The 16,449-nt window shown below is 43.2% G+C and overlaps 7 protein-coding genes and 1 long non-coding RNA gene across 9 annotated transcripts; 5 read left to right on the forward strand and 3 right to left on the reverse strand.

The window, feature by feature from the left end:
* Positions 1-155: 155 nt before the first annotated feature.
* Positions 156-1,679, forward strand: LOC133839609 (cleavage stimulation factor subunit 2 tau variant). The gene is made up of 2 exons (XM_062271229.1): positions 156-410; positions 468-1,679. The coding sequence occupies exons 1-2, from the start codon at positions 274-276 to the stop codon at positions 1,600-1,602; spliced, it is 1,272 nt and encodes a 423-aa protein (XP_062127213.1). The 5' UTR covers positions 156-273; the 3' UTR covers positions 1,603-1,679.
* LOC133839606 (cleavage and polyadenylation specificity factor 73) lies at positions 1,605-4,251 on the reverse strand. Its single transcript, XM_062271226.1, has 5 exons — positions 4,091-4,251; positions 3,869-4,030; positions 2,505-3,796; positions 1,848-2,290; positions 1,605-1,789 (listed from the first exon to the last, which is right to left on the reverse strand). The coding sequence occupies exons 1-5, from the start codon at positions 4,162-4,164 to the stop codon at positions 1,700-1,702; spliced, it is 2,061 nt and encodes a 686-aa protein (XP_062127210.1). The 5' UTR covers positions 4,165-4,251; the 3' UTR covers positions 1,605-1,699.
* A 46-nt stretch (positions 4,252-4,297) lies between these two features.
* Positions 4,298-5,528, forward strand: LOC133839611 (Golgi SNAP receptor complex member 1). The gene is made up of 4 exons (XM_062271231.1): positions 4,298-4,440; positions 4,513-4,712; positions 4,770-5,158; positions 5,219-5,528. The coding sequence occupies exons 1-4, from the start codon at positions 4,413-4,415 to the stop codon at positions 5,319-5,321; spliced, it is 720 nt and encodes a 239-aa protein (XP_062127215.1). The 5' UTR covers positions 4,298-4,412; the 3' UTR covers positions 5,322-5,528.
* Positions 5,529-5,813: 285 nt separating this feature from the next.
* LOC133839612 (mitochondrial import inner membrane translocase subunit Tim22) lies at positions 5,814-6,721 on the forward strand. The gene is made up of 3 exons (XM_062271233.1): positions 5,814-6,203; positions 6,267-6,460; positions 6,519-6,721. Exons 1-3 carry the CDS (start codon positions 5,966-5,968, stop codon positions 6,672-6,674), a joined length of 588 nt encoding a protein of 195 aa, XP_062127217.1. The 5' UTR covers positions 5,814-5,965; the 3' UTR covers positions 6,675-6,721.
* LOC133839613 (uncharacterized) lies at positions 6,498-8,007 on the reverse strand. Of its 2 annotated transcripts, none has more exons than XR_009894109.1 (3): positions 7,361-8,007; positions 6,715-7,292; positions 6,498-6,655 (listed from the first exon to the last, which is right to left on the reverse strand). It is a non-coding gene; the product is annotated as an uncharacterized LOC133839613 (long non-coding RNA). The 2 variants fall into 2 exon arrangements; XR_009894108.1 differs by having other exon boundaries at positions 6,719-7,292; positions 7,361-7,962.
* Positions 8,008-8,153: 146 nt separating this feature from the next.
* LOC133839608 (leucine-rich repeat-containing protein 70) lies at positions 8,154-11,252 on the forward strand. The gene is made up of 2 exons (XM_062271228.1): positions 8,154-8,395; positions 9,494-11,252. The coding sequence occupies exons 1-2, from the start codon at positions 8,372-8,374 to the stop codon at positions 11,042-11,044; spliced, it is 1,575 nt and encodes a 524-aa protein (XP_062127212.1). The 5' UTR covers positions 8,154-8,371; the 3' UTR covers positions 11,045-11,252.
* Positions 11,253-11,506: 254 nt separating this feature from the next.
* On the reverse strand, positions 11,507-14,568 carry LOC133839607 (uncharacterized). Its single transcript, XM_062271227.1, has 6 exons — positions 14,381-14,568; positions 14,192-14,316; positions 14,087-14,134; positions 13,618-14,027; positions 13,358-13,559; positions 11,507-12,929 (listed from the first exon to the last, which is right to left on the reverse strand). Exons 2-6 carry the CDS (start codon positions 14,204-14,206, stop codon positions 11,781-11,783), a joined length of 1,824 nt encoding a protein of 607 aa, XP_062127211.1. The 5' UTR covers positions 14,207-14,316; positions 14,381-14,568; the 3' UTR covers positions 11,507-11,780.
* A 196-nt stretch (positions 14,569-14,764) lies between these two features.
* Positions 14,765-16,437, forward strand: LOC133839610 (odorant receptor 88a). The gene is made up of 2 exons (XM_062271230.1): positions 14,765-16,001; positions 16,059-16,437. Exon 1 carries the CDS (start codon positions 14,823-14,825, stop codon positions 15,807-15,809), a length of 987 nt encoding a protein of 328 aa, XP_062127214.1. The 5' UTR covers positions 14,765-14,822; the 3' UTR covers positions 15,810-16,001; positions 16,059-16,437.
* The last annotated feature ends 12 nt before the right edge of the window (positions 16,438-16,449 follow it).

Below are 16,449 nucleotides of genomic sequence, written 5' to 3' on the forward strand. Positions count from 1 at the left end.
GAGAAGAATTATAACCCAAAACATCTTTGTAAGTTTAAAATAAAAATTATTTTTTTTTTAAAACAATGCACAACAAAATCTATTATCAAAAAATATACTATGCTTTTAATGCTAATTTCTTCTGGCACTGACCAACACTGTTGTAGATGCAAGTACAACTCTGTTTTGCTACAGGGAAATTTACTAGCCGTATCGCGACGCAGCACGATTTTTAAGCAAATTGTTTATATTGTTTTATTTAACAATCTTGGCTGCAGAAAACTAAAAAGCATCATGGCGGATAAAGCTCAAGAACAGAGTATCATGGACAAGTCCATGCGTTCAGTATTTGTGGGCAACATACCATACGAGGCCACCGAGGAGAAGCTGAAGGAAATTTTCAGTGAAGTCGGCCCGGTTTTGTCGCTTAAGTAAGTTTTTTGATATTGTTGGTTCTCCAAGGAGATATTAAAGATTTCTTTTGGTAGACTGGTGTTTGATCGGGAGAGTGGCAAGCCAAAGGGTTTTGGCTTCTGCGAGTACAAGGATCAGGAGACAGCGCTCAGCGCTATGCGAAATCTCAATGGCTACGAAATCGGCGGACGCACTTTGCGTGTGGATAATGCTTGTACAGAGAAGTCACGCATGGAGATGCAACAGCTGCTGCAGGGTCCGCAGGTGGAGAATCCCTATGGCGAACCCTGCGATCCCGACGAAGCACCTGAGTTGATAACCAAGACGGTTGCTTCTCTGCCGCCCGAGCAAATGTACGAGTTGATGAAGCAAATGAAACTGTGCATAGTTAGCAATCCTTCGGAGGCACGTCAAATGCTTATGCTGAATCCTCAGTTGGCCTATGCGCTACTCCAGGCAATGGTTGTGATGCGCATCGTTGATCCGCAGCAGGCGCTGGGCATGCTCTTCAAAGCCAATCAAATGCCGCCTGTGCTCGGTGGGAATCCGCAGCAGCAGCCGCCACAGCCAACTCAGCAGCAGCAACAGCAGCCACAGCAGTTGCCACCACAAGCAGCTGGTCAGATGCAGATGCCCGTTGGTGGTCCCAACTTTAATAATATGCATTCAAACGACATCGATTTACGCATGGTGCCGGGCCCAGGACCCGTAAATATGGATCCTCGCATGCTAGCACGCAATATGGATCAGGATATGCGTCAGGTGCCGGGCCCTATGCCCAATCCCGTGCCGCCTCCGCTGATGGATCCGCGCACACGCGCTCAAATGCAACCCCAGCAGCAGCAAGGACCGCCAGCTGCTTCGATGCCGTATCCAAGCGATCCACGACAACGTCCCATGGATCCACGTCTGCGTGGCGCTATGCCACCTGGACCAGGACCAGTTCAACAGCCGGTGCAACAGCAGCAGCCGCCACCACAACAGGTGCCGCCTGTAACACAACAACAGCAATCTGCTGCATTGCAGCTGCAGAGCCGTTTGGGTGCTCATGGAGTGCTGCCGTCGGATGCATCGGATCAGGAAAAGGCAGCGCTCATTATGCAGGTACTGCAGTTGTCCGACGATCAGATTGCACAGCTGCCGCCAGAGCAACGTGCCAGCATTTTGGTGCTGAAGGAGCAAATTGCCAAAACTAGGACAGCACGTTAAAGTCGCATTATTATTATTATTATTATTTTGAACATTTGTATTGGAAACTAAACAATAAAGAACTCCTATAGATTCAATTTGTAGTCTGGAATATGCTTTAATAAGCGGATACCAGCGTTTGGTGCAACTTCTGCACTGTGGTATTCAGCATTTGACGCAGCACTTCATCCTCGGCACAATTGACAATCTGTTGAATATGAGGAAGTTGTAATTACTTTTATAGTTGCAAACTTTTAGAAACTTACCAAAGTCTCCAGATTAATTTCCGCATGCTTGCCACTTACGTTCACCGGCAGCAGATCACCTTTGAACATTTTGGGCACACAGCTGTCGCCAAACGTGTCCTGCAGCGTCTCGATGAGGCATTCGCGGAAACGCGTCTCCTCCGACTTGGTTTGTTTGGTGGCACCCTTGATATTCGTGCCACCCAGCTCGGATTGCATGAGGCAAGCGAGTACAGCATCGGCATAAACATCGTTCACATGCGTCGCCTGCCATTCCATAATTATAATCTTCTGCTCCACCGTCAGCTCCACACAATTGAAGACGCGCAGCTTGCGCTCGGGCTCGACAATCTCCACACAACCAGCCCCAATGCGATCTAGGAGCAGCTGCAGTGTGGCCAGCGAACTGGTCCAGGGAATCGATTGACGCTGCGTGACCACAGACATGCTCATGTCCGTGTATTCTACGCAGAATGAGAGGAACACAGGAAACAATGTTAAGATTTCTTAAAGAGCTGCAAATGGTCTGCGACTGATTTGATTTGGGTCTTAGCATAAAGCCTGGTTTTTCGATTATTATTTTAAGATACCCCAATCTTATTGCATAACTAAAGCTAGTTCTTTTTTGTGCTGAGTTAGTCAGTCAATACAAAATAATTGAATACTATAGATACTTACTGCCAAGATCCGATGGCGCCAGCAGATGATACTTGAAATCACGCCTCACCAACACACCCGAAAGTTTGCTGCCTACCTCGGGCTTTTTGGCCGCCAGATGCCCCATTACTTTGGCCGTCTTCTCGCCCCGGAAGTACAGATCAACGGCATGTGTATTGCGCGGATTGTAAAACTTAATGTCTGTGCTGGCATCCGCTTCATATTCACGCTGCAACGCCAGCTTCAGACGCGACATCTCATTCTGTTCGCCGTGGACAAGGACCACATGATTCGGTCGCAACATGCGTATAAATTCGCTGGTCTGCTGATAATCTGTATGTGCCGAGAATGAAATGTAATCCACAGACATGTTGAGCGGCAATTTCTGTCCCGACAGTGTGGTAATCTCCTCAGGCTCAGAGAGAATGGTCTTGGCCAGGGTGCCCTCCACACAGTAACCGGCAATGATGACGCCATTCTTGGGATCCGTGCACCAGCTCTCGAAGAGTTCACGCGAGAGACCCGACTGCATCATACCCGGCGATGCCATGATTACACATGGTCCAATGTCATCGAAGTGATCGATGCCCTTCAAATTGGAAATGTGACGAAATACAAAAGGATTGTTAACAGCAATCTGACGACGAATGCGATCGTTCATCGCATTGATGTAGGTTTGATAGACGGCCATGCACTTTTTGGCCAGCGATGAAGCATAGTAAATTGGTATCTCGTGCAGATCGGGATTCTGTGACCAGAATTCGTCCAGTATAAGGAGAAGCTCCTGTGCACGTCCCAAGGCAAAGACGGGAATCAAACAGCGACCGCCCTGCATCACAATCTTCTGCACTAGCGATGTGAAGCGACTTTCGCGATCCTCGCGCTTCTCATGGATGTGTGTGCCATATGTGGACTCGGTGATTAACACGTCCGGCTTTTTGGGCGGTACTTCTGCGGCCATCAAGTGACGATCCTCTTGGCGTGAGAAATCGCCCGTATACAGAATCTTAATACCGGCAATTTCAATCATAAACATGGCTGCGCCCAGAACATGACCGGCATTGTAGGCACAGAAACGCACTCCCATCACATCGCGTTCCTCGTGGAAATTGATCGTTTCTATCTTCTCCATAGATGCCTCGAGATCGGCTTCGGTGTAAAGCATTTGTTCGGTGGAAATGTTGCTGATTTTAATGTAATCTGAGAGCATCCAGCGATAAATGGCTTTGGTGGCGTGTGTCATAAAGCAGCGGCCACGAAAGTTCGTTTTCATGAGGAACCATGGCAAGGCGCCACAGTGATCCAAGTGAAAGCTAATAGAGTTTAAAAGCGGAAAACATGTTTTAGAAAAGTCATGAAGAATACACTGCAATTTGTAGTCTTACTGTGATATGAAAAGCAAATCAATTTCATCCGCTTCAATCAGATCCACATAGGGCAGCGCATCCATGCCCGTGAGTCCCGGATGTATGCCACAATCAAGCATTATCTTCTTGCCTTTAAACTCTAGCATGATGCAGGAGCGTCCCACTTCTTGGCCAGCTCCACTGCGAGCAAAAGTTAATCAATTCGTAAGCACTTTAAGAACATTGTGCGGGTTCACTTACAGTGGCTTGATTTGCAGCAAATCGCTCTCCTCATCGGGCACACGCGAATCGTTATTGGATTGCGATTGTGACATTTTGTTAAAGTTGTAAAAAATTAAATTACGAACAGAACAACGTTTTGCCGGCAACACAAAATGTACAACTGCTAAGTATGACCACAGGATGCATTTTAAAATATACCAGCAAGCAATATTCCGATCAGCTGTTGCCTGTTTATGCTGTGTGCCAGGGCACCAAATCAGCCAAAACATCGCATTGTAGCCCTGGCAGCAAGACAGCTCATTCCATTGTTTTTGCAACGAAATTTATTAACTGGATATAAATGCAAATGGCTGTCTCTAGCTATGATGGTATTTATGAACAAGTTTAATTACACAATTTAAGTTCTACATTGGTTTATATATTTGAAAACACACACACAGTGCTGCGCAAGCAGGCGCGTACACTGGAAAATGAGATTGACCTCAAACTTGTGGCATTCAGTAAAATTGGAGCTGGCAGCAGCATAAGCAGCAACAACAGCAGTGGCAGCGGCGGCAACAGCAATTCTGACACATCACCTCTGCTGGGCGAACATGTCTTTGACTCGCTATCAGCCGAAATAGAGCAAATGCTTGACAAGGTAAAGCATATTCTATTGGATATTTCTGTTATCTTAGAATGCTCCACTTCATTGTAGTTGTCAACGCTTAATGAATCAATGTCTGAGTTGCCTGCCACCGGCAGCGCAGCAATGCATACGTTGCAACGCCATCGCGAGATACTCCAAGGCTATAGGCAGGAGTTTAACAAGATCTATGCCAATCACACTATGCGCATCGAGCGCGAGGAATTGTTGCGTGGATCGGGGCTGGCGACGAGCAGTGGAAGTCCATCTATTTCGGGTCTCAGTCGTCGTGAGATGTACATGAAGGAGAGTGGACATCTGCATAGCGCCAGCAATATGGTAAATGATCAGATCAACATTGCCATCGAGACACGAGAAAATCTGCATGCTCAACGACAGGCTTTTAAACGTCTGCAGACGCGTTTCAATGACATTTCCAATCGATTCCCATTGATAAATAGGTAATTGAAAAGATAAACTAATTTTTTGATCATTATTTAACTCTTTTATCTCATTTTCAGTCTTATACAGCGCATTAACATCAAAAAACGACGTGATTCGTTAATTCTGGGCGCAGTAATTGGCTTTTGTGTCATTTTGCTGTTACTCTATGCTTTTAATTAGCGTTTGTCGCGAACAAAATCGGGCCAAAGATAAAAATTCTTTGCATTCAGATAATTTCTTCATTCAGACAAGTGCAACTCCTGCATGTTTTCCTTTTTTTGGTATATTGTATGTGTATAATCAACTTGTGATAGCAATAAAATTTAATATTTAAGTCAAAGCAGCGAAATATTTGAATCTAATAAAAATAAATTATAAACATAATAATTCCAATTAGATTTGTTTGTTTTCATTGCGCTGATGAGCGCAATGCGTTATCAATTGCAGCGTGACCGCACGTAGGATTTCAAAAATAAATATACCATACATTCCATTTTGAGGTTTTTTGAAAAGTTTAATAGCGTCTTCGAAAATATCGTACCATCATTTTGATATTTTTTCGCACTAATTCGAATTTCAAAAACAAAAATCTAAAAAATCGCAAATCATAGATCATTTTTTAATTTGCCGTTAAGAGGGTCACACTGCTGAAGTGACATGTTATCGATAATATCAACATGTGCGACAACTCTGCCGGCAGCCACAGCTGTTTGGCGATGTGATAACAATTATAATTTTTTTTATTTTGGAACACACGGCTTAAAAAAACAAGTTATTTAACAGTTTCGCTGTATGAAACACGCTAGATAAAGTGCACATAAATCATGTCGATGCTACCCAATGCTGAACCCAAGGCCGCAGAAGCCAGCAAACCGCATTTAATAGAGACCGCCGAGTTAGACAGGATGGCTATGCATTTTGTGGGCAACCTGAACAGATATCGCGAGAATATCGTAATTCCTAAGAACAATGGGCCGGTGCAAATCAAAACAAATGAGCAAAAGCTCATTGAAACCGCCGTAGAGAGTTGTGCATTCAAAAGTGCAATGGCCTGTGTGATGGGTAAAGTTAATTCAAATTTTATTTAAGTAATTGCATCATGCATTTCCTCTTGATCCCTTGTAGGCTATGGCTTGGGCGCTGCTTTGGGTCTGTTTACGGCTTCTGTGAATCCTAACATGGCTGATCCCTTTGCCAATGAGAAGAAGCAGACGGCACGCGAAGTCTTCCGTGAAATGCGTTCCACAACACATTCGTATGCCAAGAATTTTGCCTTGATTGGCGCTGTCTTTTCCATAGTTGAGTGTACCATCGAGAGCGTGAGTATCCCTTCGTGTAAATTAGTTATATCAAATAAACTTTGCTAATCCTCTACAGCAACGTGGCGTTACTGATTGGCGCAATGGCACCTACGCTGGTGGCATCACAGGCGGTTTGATTGGACTGCGGGCTGGCATCAAGGCTGGCGTCATTGGCGGCTTGGGATTTGCGGCATTCTCCACGGCCATTGATTACTATATGCATAATAGATAGTTACATATATTGTTGTGTATAAATGTTTGTTCTTAATTACCAACCAATCTATGCTTTTAAGTTGTGCCGCAGTTGGGGCATGCAGCGGAAGTCGTGACGCGCGCATTTCCGTCTACAGTCAGAGGCCAAAAAGACACGACACAGCTGCCACACATTAACTATGATCATCGTTTGGCATAAACAACGTGCCACAGTCTCAAATTCGGCCAACGACCGGTTTTATGGGAGGTCAAGGGGGCTGGGGGCAAGTTTGTGGGAACGGGAATCGATGGCCACAGCTTGCGGCAGGGAATGACTTGCCACAGTTGCTTCTCGACTCGACTCGCCTCGATTTCCAGTTTCAGTTCAATTCGAGCAACAGGCGGCGAACGATCGACGGCGTTTTTTTCGTTTCGTTTTCGCTTTCAGTTCAGTTCGTCGCGTTTTGAGATTTGAGAGGCAAGAATAAAGCAGGAGAAGAAACATTTCACATCCAGCGGCAGCTGCAAAAGTGCAGACAACAACAACAAAGAAACGAGTTTCATTTGCAAGTCGAAAGGCAAAGACTCCACACACACACACACACTCAAGTGTTGTTGTCTTTCTCTCTATCTCTCTTTCACTCGCAAGTGCTTTGTGCTGACAAATAAGAAAAATATTGAAATTTGAAATTAAAGAATAACACAAATACTGAATGAATGACTCACAAGTGTCGCTTCGTCTGTCTGTCCTTTTGTTCAAGTTGTTTATGCAACCAATTTCCACTTGATGCGACCACAAACATTTGTTTGCATTGTCTCATCTCAACTCGGCTGCCCCCATCAATTTGCCTGTACAACGCTGAACAGCTCAATTTGTATCAATACACACACACACATGTGCATGTGCTTGGATGTATAAATGTCTTCCATATGTAAGCATAAATTGAGGCGCAAAGTTCAATGAAACCTAGTGACACATGGTTGGTCGGCTACTTGCTTGGCTGCTGCAATTGGCTCAGCAGTCTAATTGGTGAGAGAGGCCAAATCTCCCGATCTTTAGTAGTTTCCGCCATCTCCGTCATACACACATACTCTCAATCTTTAAGCTGAGTCAACTGCGAGCGCAGTCCCGTTATCTTATCAGCTTCATTCTTAATGTGTGTATTAGTGTGCTGACTACTCAAATTGGAATACGAAAACAGTCTGCAGCTGTGGGCGAAAGAGAGAGGAAGCGAACATCAACAAAAACGACCTTGCAAAGGAATACAAAACCATATGTGGATGACTCAAATCTAATTCACTTTTACTCGCTCAAGACTTGCTCTGCTTCTTCCAAGTAGAACCATTGCGGCTTCAGCTTCAGTGAAAGAGAGCGAAAGTGAGTGTGGGAAAGGTAGAGAGAGAAAGAGTGTAAAACTGAGAGAGCGGTTTGTGTTTGTGCTCGCTCTCTCAGCTGATATCTAATCAAAACAAATATAAATATGCCAACCACCGCTTGTTGCGCTTTGATTCATTAGTTTAGTTCCAGTTCGTCTTCGAAAGGTGTTTGTTCGAATTAAACGGTCATAATTTTGAAAATCAAAACCATATGCAATTGGAGCAGTGCCTCAGTAATTAATATCGCAAGTGCGCTTTACGTGTGTTGGAATTTCATACATATAAAAATTATCGAGAAATAAACATAAAACCAGCAGACGAAAGAAAATACACAAAGGCAACGTCGACAACGTGTACAAAATGAGGCACAAATTGTTGCTGCTGGTGAGTGAATAAAAGTTACTTAAATTTCGAACGTTATCCTTATCTTATCGCAAAAAAATTGTTTTGTGGTTGGAGCACCCAAATAATACATACAAATACCTATATATTTTTACATCTACAACTTCAATGTAGAGAGAGATACTTTCGGGTTGGGGAAACCTTTTTATGAGAGAGAGTGAGATAGAGATCCAAAAGATACTATTGCAACACGAGCTGTATTTGATTTACGGCAAATAGGACAGCAAAGTTGTCGCAATAATAATGATTATCAATATATTTTATAATACCTTAATATGCACATAAGTAGAGCTTTCTTTCGGGTTGATTTATGAAAATACTATATATAGGTAAACATACTTCTTTACGTTTTTAAGTTTATACCTTTTGTGAAAAGGTAAAGTTGAATTTTATACTTATAAATTAATTGCATTTTTTCAAACACACTTTTGCGTGTTCCAAAGTTGTTCACTTCATTATCTAGAAATAATACAAAAATTCACAGTAATTGCACATCCTTCTTCTATACAAATAAGCTAAAATTAACTGCAGTGCAAATTAAATTGATGATGAAAAGATTTTTGTAAACTATTTAGCGATCATGCGGTAAAATATCTTTGAATCGGAACCCATTTATAAGGGCTGCCCTGCTGGGAGTAATAATATTTTTAATAAATATAATATTTTTATTAATATTTTTAATAAAATGATATAATATTCTGCAACATGTATCCGCAATTTTATCTATGGGTTCGTTAAGAAGCTAAAGATAAAAAATTAAGCAGATCAATGTTAGTTGAGATGTCCTACATAAACAACTGATCTTCCGTCCCTTTAAGGAATCAATTCAAATTAAAATGCCTACAACTGTTATTTCCAATGAATTTTAATGGTACTATAAAAAGAAAAAGCGTTATACAACTGAACAATAATCTGCAACTGATTTTAATTGGTATCTGCAATATTTTATATGTATATTAATCACTACAAAATTTAGCAAACCTAATGATGCCAAGAGAGTACAGATCTTAGAACCTCTTCCTTAAGCATAAAATGAATATGAAAAGATTCGATATTAATGAATAATTTTTCTCTTTATAGCTGCTAAATGCAACAGCCCTGCTGCTAAGTACAGTGAGTGGGCAGTACGAGAATATTCCCTACCAGTCGGTGACCGACATTTGCACGACTTGCGTCTGCATTTCAACGAAGGATGACAACAATCGGGTGCACTACACTCTCAACTGTGCCATGAAGAACTTTGAGCATATTCTCGCTCGCTGGCCCACAAATTTTGACACCCAGGACACGGGCACTGAGGTTGTGGCCTCGTATTCCGGCAACAATATTCGCCTGCTGCAACAGTTGCCGGCAACAACGGCGGCTGTGACATTCTCGTGTCGTCACTGCGGCATTCAACAGTTGCAGGCGCCACTTTTCATGGACGTGCCCAATGTGGAGGCATTGTATCTGAGTTGGAACGAGATTGCGGATGATGCCCTGAAGCCGGAACTGTTTCGTGGCCCCTTTAACAGCACCAAGTATGAGCCGATTGCGCTCAAGGATCTGGATCTCAGTCACAATCGCATCGCTCGCCTGGATCGCAAACTCTTCGAGCATACGCCACAGCTGCGCAAACTTAATTTGGCCTCCAATAAACTGAGTGTTTTGGATAATGCGACGACAGCTGCGCTGGCAGCGATTCCCAATCTCCAACGACTCGATTTGTCCTACAATCAGATGGTCACATTGTCAATTGATTTGTTTCCCCCATTGCACAGTCTTCACATACTCGACATCTCGGGCAATGAGTTCGCCGTTGTGCCTGCCTCCATAAGACAGCTGAGCAAATCGCTGCAGCAACTGAATCTGGCCTACAATCCACTGGCCAAAATCGATGCACACAGTTTCCGGCAGTTGGATGCACTGCGTCGCCTTAACATCAGCAATCTGCCCATGCTGCGCAGCATTGAGCTGGGCGCCTTGCAGCTGCCTGCCTTGGAGCAACTCCACTGTGCACACAATCCAAAGCTGGAGAACTTTGAGTTTGTGGATCTGCTGGCGAGTCGCAATCTCACGCTGCTGGACATCTCACAGAATGCATTGACCACGCTGGCGCTCAACGTGAGTGGCAACAGCACAGCAACAACTTGGCCACGTTTGCGTAGTTTGGCCATTGCCGGCAATCCTTGGTACTGCAGCTGTGAACTGTTCAATACCTTGGAGCTGGCTGGCGCTCCCCAGGTGCTGCAATCCCAGGAGACTCTGGCGCGCTGTACCACACCATATTTGCTGGCTGGAACTCCGCTCACCAATTTGACTGCTGAGCGTATTTGCAACATGGTCATACCCAAGAAGTATCAGCCTGTCGAGGATGATCCACCGCGTTTTCTGCGACGTCGCTACATCATTCTCACCGTCATCATTGCCAGCGTCGTGGTTGTCGCCGGCCTCATCATTGGCTTCATCGTGGTGTGTGTGCGACGTCGTCTCAAGGGAAACGAATACGGTGTCCAGCCCATACGCTACACCAGCGTCAGGGGCAGCAATCTGTCCGCGTTCTCGCAACTGCAACCGGTCTCGGTGACCAGTAAGTTTGGTAACCCAGCTGCAGCTGGAGGAGCTGGCACAACGGGTGCACCAAATGCCTGAAACGCTCTCGATGCGCTTTGAACCACATGAGCCAAAGATGTCCACGAAAGTGTGCTGTACATAATATATATTTTGAATCCGAGAGGAGTTCGTCATGCCACCACCAAGCATACATCCGTAGTGTCTAGTGTTGCCATTCGCTGTTTGTATTGTACTTAAGTTTTCGATAGTTTATAATTTGTCAAATAAAACGCATTTTTATACACAACCCATCATCAAATTGAAACTTGTTTTCAGTTCGAATTTGTAAATATCGTCTTATTGCATGATAAGAGTATAGCCAATCAAAATCGTTGAAGTCTAGCAATTGTCCGTTCAGTTTTTTAAGGCAAATCCGTTTATAAATTGACAAAACTAAATCTGTTCTACATTTTAAATTTAAAAATTCAGTCTTATTGCATGATGAAATCATTATAGCTGTTGGTAAAAATGTTAGTTTCTTCAGTTACTCAGAATAATGTGTTTCATAAAAATAGGCAGCTGTATTTTATTCCGTGTATAAGTTTAATAATTTTGCTAGGCTCTTTTTGTTTGTACAGCAAAAGATCGCAACGCAAACCAAGGAGAAAACAGAACAAACTTGATGACAAATTGTTGTCGAGGAGAAGTCGCGATGTGCGAATCGCTGCTTGCAGCTGTTTCGACTCTTATCGCATAAAATATTTCTAGATAAAAACCAAAGGCAGAGGAGATAATATGAGTAATTGTTGTGAGTTGTTGTTGTGGGTGAATATGTCTAGCATTCGCTTTCCAGCACCTCTTCATTTGCAGCTGGCAACGGCGGCAGCGGTCTTGGCATCTGGCCACCATCCAAATTGAATAGATTCACAGCCTGTTTTTGTGCCAAGAATTGTCGCATTTCGGCAAAATTGTCGCGATCTTTGTTTTGTTTGCTGCGTCGCTTGTAAAGCTCGTCAGCCGAATCTGACTCTGAATCTTCAGAGCCATCATAGTCGCTCTGTCTTGCCGCCTCAGTTAGGCGATTATCCTGTTGCTGCTGCAGTTGCTGCTCCTGTTCAACCTCCTCCATTTTGCCAAACAGTTCGTCCACATTGATGCCCTTGGCAGTGAGCACTTCACGCTCCCGCTCCAGCATCACCTGGCGAATGGGATCAATGCGATCCTTGAGCTGCCGCAGCACTGGCTTGAATTTGCCCTTCGTGATGCGCTTCTCAAAGTTGAGCAGTTCCTTCTCGGGCGTGGGATACGGTGCCTGTTGTTCGTCCTCATAGGGTTGCGCCTCGTGCTCATCGTACATGTAGGCATAGAAGTCGTCGCATTTCTGCGGCTCATTGGGATGCTGGGAAAACTCTACACGCAATATGCTTTCGGGGAACTCTTCGTCCTTGGCTCCAGGCTGACTGCTTGGCCGCGGCGTCTCCACGTCCAAGTCCAGTTTGCTGTGCAGAAACTTGTTGTAGACAAGCATCAGGCGTTGGAAATCATCACAGCACACGGCCAACGCATTCTCAATGCCACGCATATTGTTTGCCACAGCCACCAGTTGCTTGGCATTGTTTTTATTCGCCGCCTCCGTCGCTGTCAGCTGCTGCAGCGTGACATCCAAGGCTTGGCATTCGCCAGCCACTGCCACCATGCAGGCGCTGAGCTTGAGCGATGAATGTTGCAACAGGGGAATTGGTCCGCTTTGTTGCTGCTGCGCCTTGGCGGCATGCAACTGATCCAGTTCCAGTTGCTTCTTGTTTTGCATGGTCAGACCCAGATTCCTGAAGTGCTGCTCCTCTTCCTGCACCAGCTGTCGTACTTGATTGTCGATCTTAACCAGATCGTAACTTAGCTGCGAGATCGAGGGCAACGTCATTATAGACAGCGCCAAGCGCAGCAAATACTGCGACTGCACATAGGCAAATATGTTGTGAAAGTCCTGTAAAAGTAAGCAGATTAGTAAACTCTTACGTTTAAATGTGCAACTCTCATAAGAGCCACTAAATTTATATAAGTTTGTGTCGATAGGAAATGTAACGGACAGAAAGTCATTTTTGGTATTTTTAGAGCTTGAATGTTAAATTTTGGTATTCGTATTAATAATACTAATGTTAATGAATTCTGCAAATTTGTTAATGATCGAATAACAAACAGAATCGGATAACCTTCTAGGCAAGGCACTTGTTATCATAATACTTCTGTCCGACTAAATGGAATGTTCACTTAAAATAGGTTAATTCCACTTATTTTAAGAGAAAAATATAACAATATATGTAGATAGTTTCAGGATGAGAGTCCATCAAGGAAGTTGTCACACTAGCATTCCCTAAAAGCGGTTAGCGTATATCTCACTCTCTGGCTCATTACCTTTATGTGCTTGGGGCTGTAATCGGTGACATTGTTCTTGAAGTATTCGCACTCGCGCAGCTCTTCCATGGGTGCGTAGAAGGCGCCAAACTTGGCGTGTAGCGGATAGTCCACTTCCAGCTTGCGCGTGGCATCGTAGAGTATCTCGGTCACCTCCTTGGCCGCCGTGATGCAATCCCAGGCGCGTTCAATTTGACGGGATCTACAAAATATGGGCAATTGAAATAGATTTTATGGATATATAAGATTGCTACAATTACTCTATAAGCTCCGCTTGCTTCATGATAATAATCTCCTGAAAGTAAGTCATATTGCGTCGAATGCAGTTGCCAAACTCATCGATGGTCTTGATCAGCTCCTCCAGCTTGCGTTCTACCATCTTATTGCGACACACAAACACATTTTTAACCGCATACAATGCGCCAAAGGTGCCGCTTAGCAGCACAGTGGGCAGCAGCATCAAACGCCAGCCTCGTGGCATTATCAGATGCTCCAAAACTGTGCTGCCAAGGACAATGCAAGCATTCCTCGTGGTCAACAACTGAAGCTTGCTGCCGCTTGTTGCAGTTGCTAGTTGTTGTTGTTGCATGCATTGTTCAAGTGCCTCCACATGATCCACCAGCAGCCGTTTCGAGAAGAGTATGCGCTGCAGCAGCTGATCCGTTATGGCCTAATAAGGTGTTCAGTTTAGTTGCATGCACCTCATTAATTTTTGTACACGGCACTCACCTGTTTTTGCTTCAGCTCATCGGCGAGTTGACGTCGCCCCAGCGTTTCCTGCAATTGCATAAGATAAGATATAGATGAACAGCTAAGTTAATGCATGCCACTCACCTTTAACCTATCCATTTATTGTGCAATCGCTGCGCACTATTATTAAGTGTTTTATTGCAATTTCTTTTTGACCAACAATATTTACGTTTCTCATATGAAATACAATGACCAGGGCTGCAGTGCAACTGAGAATAGAACAGCGCAGTGTTGTGTGTTGTCGTCACTCTCTAACATACGGCATTTACATACGATGACGGTAACCAAAACAAACGTGAGCGTTAAGAGAGCGAAGGGCGCATGGTGAGCAGTGTTTGCGCAAAATTGAGTTCGATATCGATAATTTCGGCCGCGAAAATGGTTATCGTTTAACTGAAATTTGAATTTTGAATTATTTAATTTCCAAGGATGTCAAATTTGAAATCTAAAGCACATATTGAGTACAACTGTGTGTTGCAGCTATAATTACTCAATTGGATTCAAATTACAATGAACGTACGTTATTATGCAATTTATTTTTACCGCTAACCAATAATTATATTGCGAAATTGCCAAGTCCTATTTAATTAGACCACCTTATAGGCCTTAATTAGTCAATTGAGGAATGGTGTCGTATTTTGCATATAAAGGCTCTTTGCACAAGACAAACATACAGTTTATTTTATAAAACGAAACGTTTCGCAAATCCTGCACAATGGAACCCATAAAGTTTGAACAGTTTCTACGATTTTTAAAGTTTCAGAAATGGTTCTGCTTGCAACATATGCATATCGGGCGCGACGAATTCGGTCGATTGTGTAATAAAACACAAAGTGTATTTTATGGAACATTGGTCCTTCATGTTTGTTTTTTCGCTGGCATATTCACAGACGTGGTTAGAGGAGTGCTTCTAGGCCTACCATCTAATCCCAATCTACCAGTGTTATTTATCGGTATATTCTTCACAGTACGTGGTGTAATGATTTATGTCAAGCACGCCGATATATTTGAATTTCTCAATATCTTGGACGAAGAATTTCCCCATGATTTAGCAGCCCAACAAGCAATGCGTGCTCCCCAAATTTTCGAACGATTTCAAGTGCGTTATAATTATGTGGCGTATATCATACAATCGGCCATAGTTGGTTTCTGTGCTGTGCCTCCCATTGTCTACGCCTTCACCCGAGATGTGAATGGACCCATCCGAGAGGAGCAACAACTTCTGGGTGGTTGGCTGCCATTTGGCATTCGGGAAAATCACAATTTATATGTCTTGGCCTGGCTTTACGATATCATGTGTTCGTGCAGTGGAACTGCCTATTTCTGCACCTTTGATACTATATTCAATACAATGATTCTACACATCATAATGCATCTGGATGACTTGGCTTGGCAGCTGCAGACTCTTGACTTAACAACTGAAGCTCATTCTGAAATCTACAAACAGTTTTGTCGCCTGATTCATCGACATCGATATCTCAATTCGTTTTGCGACAAGTTCAACAGCATCTTTAATTTGTCCGTCATGATTACCGATTTAGTTGCCGCAGCAGCTATATGTTTTCATTTGTATTTAGTCACAGAGACGCAGGATTTTATAATGAAGTCAAGGTATCTGATGGTGGGCGTGGCCTTGGTGGCCTTTACCTATGAAATTTGCCTTCGTGGCACACAGCTGGAGGAGGCCGTAAGTTATAAATAAATATCTTATATTTGCTTGTTCAGTTTCTTTTCTTAGTCCTCGCAGTTGAATGGCATCCTTTACAATCAGAGCTGGTATGTGTGCGATAAGCGAACACGTAAATTGATCCTAATGTGGATTAAGTATACGCAGCGTACCAAAAAATTAAATGCCTTTGGTTTGATGGAGCTCAATATGGTGCATTTTTCGCAGGTAATCGAAGAAGATGCTCTTTAAGGAATTAACTATATTATTATGTTAATCTTACAGATCATGAATCTGGCCTACAGGCTTTTTGCTTTTCTAAAGTCCGCTTAAAAGATTTAAATTGCTGTAAATTATAAATTTGTATTTCTTGCACTCGAGTTAAATAAATAAACTTCAAGACGATTTTTTGTTATTATTATATTTAGTTACTTATCATAGTTTGTGTTCACGATTACATAGAATTTGTATTTAGTACATATAAAGATATCTAGCGAACTAGTATTAATATCCCATTTACATACATATCATTCATTATCAACATCATAAAACATTTGCTCTCTTGGTGATTTTGACCAGCAAATAAAAAACAGCTTTTGAATTCGTGGGTTTATGTGGAGTATAAGATACAAGATAAGAGAAGAAGGGGGGGTGGATGTGCGATTCTTTTATAGAA

Source organism: Drosophila sulfurigaster, chromosome 2R (assembly GCF_023558435.1).
Source record: "Drosophila sulfurigaster albostrigata strain 15112-1811.04 chromosome 2R, ASM2355843v2, whole genome shotgun sequence".
In the NCBI taxonomy this organism is placed as follows: Eukaryota; Metazoa; Arthropoda; class Insecta; order Diptera; family Drosophilidae; genus Drosophila; species Drosophila sulfurigaster.

Coding starts and splice junctions, on each gene's coding strand:
- LOC133839610 (XM_062271230.1), top strand. CDS start 14,823: ATGGAACCCATAAAGTTTGAACAGTTTCTACGATTTTTAAAGTTTCAG.
- LOC133839606 (XM_062271226.1), bottom strand. CDS start 4,164: ATGTCACAATCGCAATCCAATAACGATTCGCGTGTGCCCGATGAGGAG. Junction 3,797..3,868: donor GATTTGCTTTTCATATCACA/GTAAGACTACAA, acceptor AAACTCTATTAG/CTTTCACTTGGATCACTGTG. Junction 2,291..2,504: donor GGCGCCATCGGATCTTGGCA/GTAAGTATCTAT, acceptor CATTCTGCGTAG/AATACACGGACATGAGCATG.
- LOC133839609 (XM_062271229.1), top strand. CDS start 274: ATGGCGGATAAAGCTCAAGAACAGAGTATCATGGACAAGTCCATGCGT. Junction 411..467: donor GGCCCGGTTTTGTCGCTTAA/GTAAGTTTTTTG, acceptor TTCTTTTGGTAG/ACTGGTGTTTGATCGGGAGA.
- LOC133839608 (XM_062271228.1), top strand. CDS start 8,372: ATGAGGCACAAATTGTTGCTGCTG. Junction 8,396..9,493: donor GGCACAAATTGTTGCTGCTG/GTGAGTGAATAA, acceptor TTCTCTTTATAG/CTGCTAAATGCAACAGCCCT.
- LOC133839611 (XM_062271231.1), top strand. CDS start 4,413: ATGCAAATGGCTGTCTCTAGCTATGATG. Junction 4,713..4,769: donor TAGAGCAAATGCTTGACAAG/GTAAAGCATATT, acceptor ACTTCATTGTAG/TTGTCAACGCTTAATGAATC. Junction 5,159..5,218: donor CGATTCCCATTGATAAATAG/GTAATTGAAAAG, acceptor TCTCATTTTCAG/TCTTATACAGCGCATTAACA.
- LOC133839612 (XM_062271233.1), top strand. CDS start 5,966: ATGTCGATGCTACCCAATGCTGAACCCAAGGCCGCAGAAGCCAGCAAA. Junction 6,204..6,266: donor TGCAATGGCCTGTGTGATGG/GTAAAGTTAATT, acceptor GATCCCTTGTAG/GCTATGGCTTGGGCGCTGCT. Junction 6,461..6,518: donor TTGAGTGTACCATCGAGAGC/GTGAGTATCCCT, acceptor AATCCTCTACAG/CAACGTGGCGTTACTGATTG.
- LOC133839607 (XM_062271227.1), bottom strand. Junction 14,028..14,086: donor ATGAGCTGAAGCAAAAACAG/GTGAGTGCCGTG, acceptor ACACCTTATTAG/GCCATAACGGATCAGCTGCT. Junction 12,930..13,357: donor ACAGCCCCAAGCACATAAAG/GTAATGAGCCAG, acceptor TTACTTTTACAG/GACTTTCACAACATATTTGC.